The following is a 3,735-nucleotide window of genomic DNA, read 5'->3' as shown; positions in this document are numbered from 1 at the left end:
GCTGTTGCAGAGCAGGTTGGTCTGTACCAGCATTTTTATGACCCCTCTCTGAGGAGTCATGTCTGAAGAACATTTTACAAGCCACTTTTTTTCATGTGTGTGTGCAACATCAGGACTCACCCTTGCAGATTAGATCGGGCTCAGTCCAATTCCCACCAATGCAGGTTATGATCTCAGATCCACTTTCTTTTTCATATCCGTTGTTGCACTTATAAGTGAGCTTAGTACCATCTGGGAAATCCTTTCTTAGGAGGGATTCATCAGTGAGAACCATGTTCTTTCCACCTTCAGGCATGGGACAATAAGCTAGGAGGAAATAAAAATCTTGTAATTGAGCAGCATTTTATCTACCATTATCAAAGGGAGGTGCTCTGTCCACCAAAAAGAGTGCCAGCCCCTTCATGAAGACTCATGTAGTAATTGTAGATTTTTGTAGTTAATGTTATTAATTTTGTCAACCTATCTAAATAACATCAGATCACGTCAGCCATTTCCGTTCCTATGTGATCGCTCCTCTACTTTTAGATCTCTCTTAAGCTAGGTTTTGTTGTTGATGATTTGAATTGGGTGTCCAATACGCATTTGCCTTGAGCACTGTTGTGGCTCCAAGTTGTGGACCTTCAAATTTTTATGAGGATGACTCTGCACACACACCATTTTCCACTCAGACCGTACGGTGCTGTTGCAGAGCAGGTTGGTCTGTATCAGCATCTCTATAATCCCTCTATGAGGACTCATTTTTGAAGATTCAGGAATGAAAATTTAAAATGTTCTCCACTGGCCACAGTGGTTGGTGGAGAGAACATTTTATCAGCCACACAAATATTTCACAGTTTTTTTTTCCTTGTGTATGCAAAATTGTCAGCTCGCTACTTCTGAGAACCTTCACCACATTCTATGTTTTCTCCATTTGATGTAAGTGGCTCTCATTGTGCTCAACTGGAGCCTGAAAGCCTCTGAAATAGTTGATAACTCTATTATATAATAAACAATGCTGGGATTTTGCTGGTATTGTTTATACACTGATTTGCAATAGGGATTTATTTTTGTATGCAACAACAAATCCCAGTATAGTTTTCTTATTATGGCACATTTTTTAAAATATTGCAATATAAGATTCTAATTTCTCCTCTTTTACAATTTTAATGCACGAATAAAAGTAAGATTGTTGCTTTAATGTAGACTGGACAATGTGCTATTTTATAAGTGGTTGAAAGACGATTTAAGTTATTCACAAATGTATTTGCAAACTGTTTGTATATTGTCTCAGCTAACCAATCTTCTGTGAAGCCTGAAATAAAGCACAATAACTTACCGATGCATTGTGGTGGCCCATAATCATATTCGCCAGTTGCAGTACACGTCATGGTTACACTCCCAATCAATGTATATCCTGTGTTACATGAGAAATTTATCTTTTGTAGATATTCTGGTTTATCGTCACTACTCCAAGAATGTTCACCATTTTCCACTTTGGCTGGTTTGGAACAAGTAACAACTGCAAAAATTAGAAAGAGAACATTGTAGTTTCAGGTTCAAAATGTTTTCACCTAAGTCTTTTTAGCCTACTTCATGTTGTCAGGCAGTTTCTTTTTACTGATTTCTTGATTTTACAGGTCTTGGCAGTAATCAGGCGGGGGGCTTCAATGAGTGACATTTAAAATAATGTTATATGGTATTTCACAAGGCAAGCAATTACTTTCTCCCATAGGGCAAGGCTGCTCCAGACAGTTTTTTCTTAATAAATAAAATCATCATGGTAAGAAAAAAAAATATGTTTACCTTTTTGTCTATGTCTGATTTTAAAAGGGATTTGATTTTCCTAAATATTTAGGTACTGTAAAGAAATCTATAAAAGAGGGCAAATACTTTTTCATAGAACTTTATAGAAATACATATTATCCTTTTGTGAATGTGTCACAAAGTACAAAATATGAATATGAAACTAGGCCAAAAATATTTTTCTTACATATTCTATTCCTTGTTCTTTTGTTGCTGGAGGAAATGAAATAATTTTTGTTGTAAATTTCCTTTCTTTGGTCACTTCTATGAATAAAGAAGTCTGCTGAGATCATCCTGAATAAATATCTTCTGCACTCTGATACAGACTAGATCTGGAGCACGAAGCTATTTGACATGTACAGCAGATTTTATCAATCAATCAGTCAGTCAGTCAGTCAATCAATCAAATTTTATTTGTATAGCACATTTCAGCAGCAAGGCATTTCAAAGTGCTTTACATAATTAAAAAAACAGCATGTGACATTGAATAAACAGTAGGAAAGAGAAAGAGATTTTGAAAAAAAAAAAGATTAAAAAAGATAAAAACCCGCACCCCTTTTAGGACTTCAGTTAAACGGCGTTTAACTGGGATTCTAACCCTCTGGGACTTTAGTCAAAAACGCCGTTTGACAAGGACTCCAACCTCTAGGTTTTTAGTTGAAATGCCATCAACTGGGACTCTAAACCCCATAGGACTTTAGTTAAACGTCGTTTAACTGGGACTCTAACCCTAGTTTAACCATAAGCAAGTCTAAACAGGTGGGTTTTAAGTTGAGTTTTAAAGGCACCCAGTGCCTTATTTACAACTGACAGTTATGCAGCATGTAGCATGCAGTTTAATTCACATGACATATCTATTTATGTGGCAATCTCTCACTTAAAACTGCTATACTTCCCTTAGATGATATGTTAGCAAGACACATTTTGACAAGAGATCAACAGTTTAGTGTTAAGTACATTTTAGGTAAGGTACTCTGAAGTGGTTTAGGAGTGAATGGATGATTCAGATAGTAAAGAACCCACAGTGGATAAGCACAGGTATAAAAGGGCAAATAGAAAAGAATGGTCTCATCCTTTAGCGCTTATACATAAAAGCCAGGTTATTGTACTAGGTTTATATGGTGATCCTACAGAAGATTCTGCTGTAAAATCTGTACCGGTACACTTTCTTCAGCTTAAAGACAAACTAAATTAAGATTTCATATTAGTTATGCAATTGCATGCAATAGGAAAAAGCCAACAGAGATGGTCTTGTGACACACCTTTAATGCTTGTAAAAAAAAAAAGCAACAACAGAAAACCCAGGAGATATTACAAGCCAAACTAAGGATTTCAGGGGAATGAACATTATTCTGTACTGCCACGATTTAACCATTTGTGTAGGCTGCAAGTAAACAAACTAGGAAAGGCTTAAAATGGTGTCTTTTATACAACACAAACACAAATTACACCATTGTTTTATTATTGTAACCCATTTTTGTATGTAATGAAGGATTCTAATTCATCCTCTTATAGTTGATAATAATAGTTAATAATAGTAAGTAAGAGTTGATAACTTTTTTATATAATAAACAATGCTGGGATTTTGCTGGTATTGTTTATACACTGATTTGCAATTTCCAGTATCGTTTTATTATTGTGGCACATTTTTTTTTAAATATTGCAATATAAGATTCTAATTTCTCCTCTTTTACAATTTCAATGCATGAATAAAAGTAAGATTGTGGCTTTAATGTAGCCTGGACAATGTGCTATTTTACAAGTGGTTGAAAGACGATTTAAGTTATTCACAAATGTATTTGCAAACTGTTTGTATATTGTCTCAGCTAACCAATATTCTGTGAAGCCTGAAATACAGCACAATAACTTACCGTTGCATTGTGGAGGCTCAGAATCATATTTGCCAGTTGTAGTACACCTAATCGTTTTATTCCCTAACAATGTATATCCTGT

At 35.2% G+C, this 3,735-nt stretch overlaps 1 protein-coding gene across 3 annotated transcripts in view; it reads right to left on the bottom strand.

The window, feature by feature from the left end:
- The window catches only part of LOC106946727 (complement factor H-like), a 27,922-nt gene that overhangs the window by 11,520 nt on the left and 12,667 nt on the right, over positions 1–3,735 (bottom strand). For 2 of the 3 annotated variants that reach the window (XM_015031307.1, XM_015031308.1), the window contains exon 3: positions 121–306. In XM_015031307.1, coding sequence (XP_014886793.1) covers positions 121–306 — 186 coding nt within the window. Of the gene's footprint in view, positions 1–120; positions 307–1,315; positions 1,486–3,735 lie in introns of those variants that run through there. The other variant, XM_015031309.1, reaches the window with a different exon arrangement.

This window comes from Poecilia latipinna, unplaced genomic scaffold (genome assembly GCF_001443285.1).
Source record: "Poecilia latipinna isolate Pla-1442-1.1 unplaced genomic scaffold, P_latipinna-1.0 Scaffold202, whole genome shotgun sequence".
Taxonomy (NCBI): domain Eukaryota; kingdom Metazoa; phylum Chordata; class Actinopteri; order Cyprinodontiformes; family Poeciliidae; genus Poecilia; species Poecilia latipinna.
This window is presented reverse-complemented; position numbering and strand designations above follow the sequence as displayed.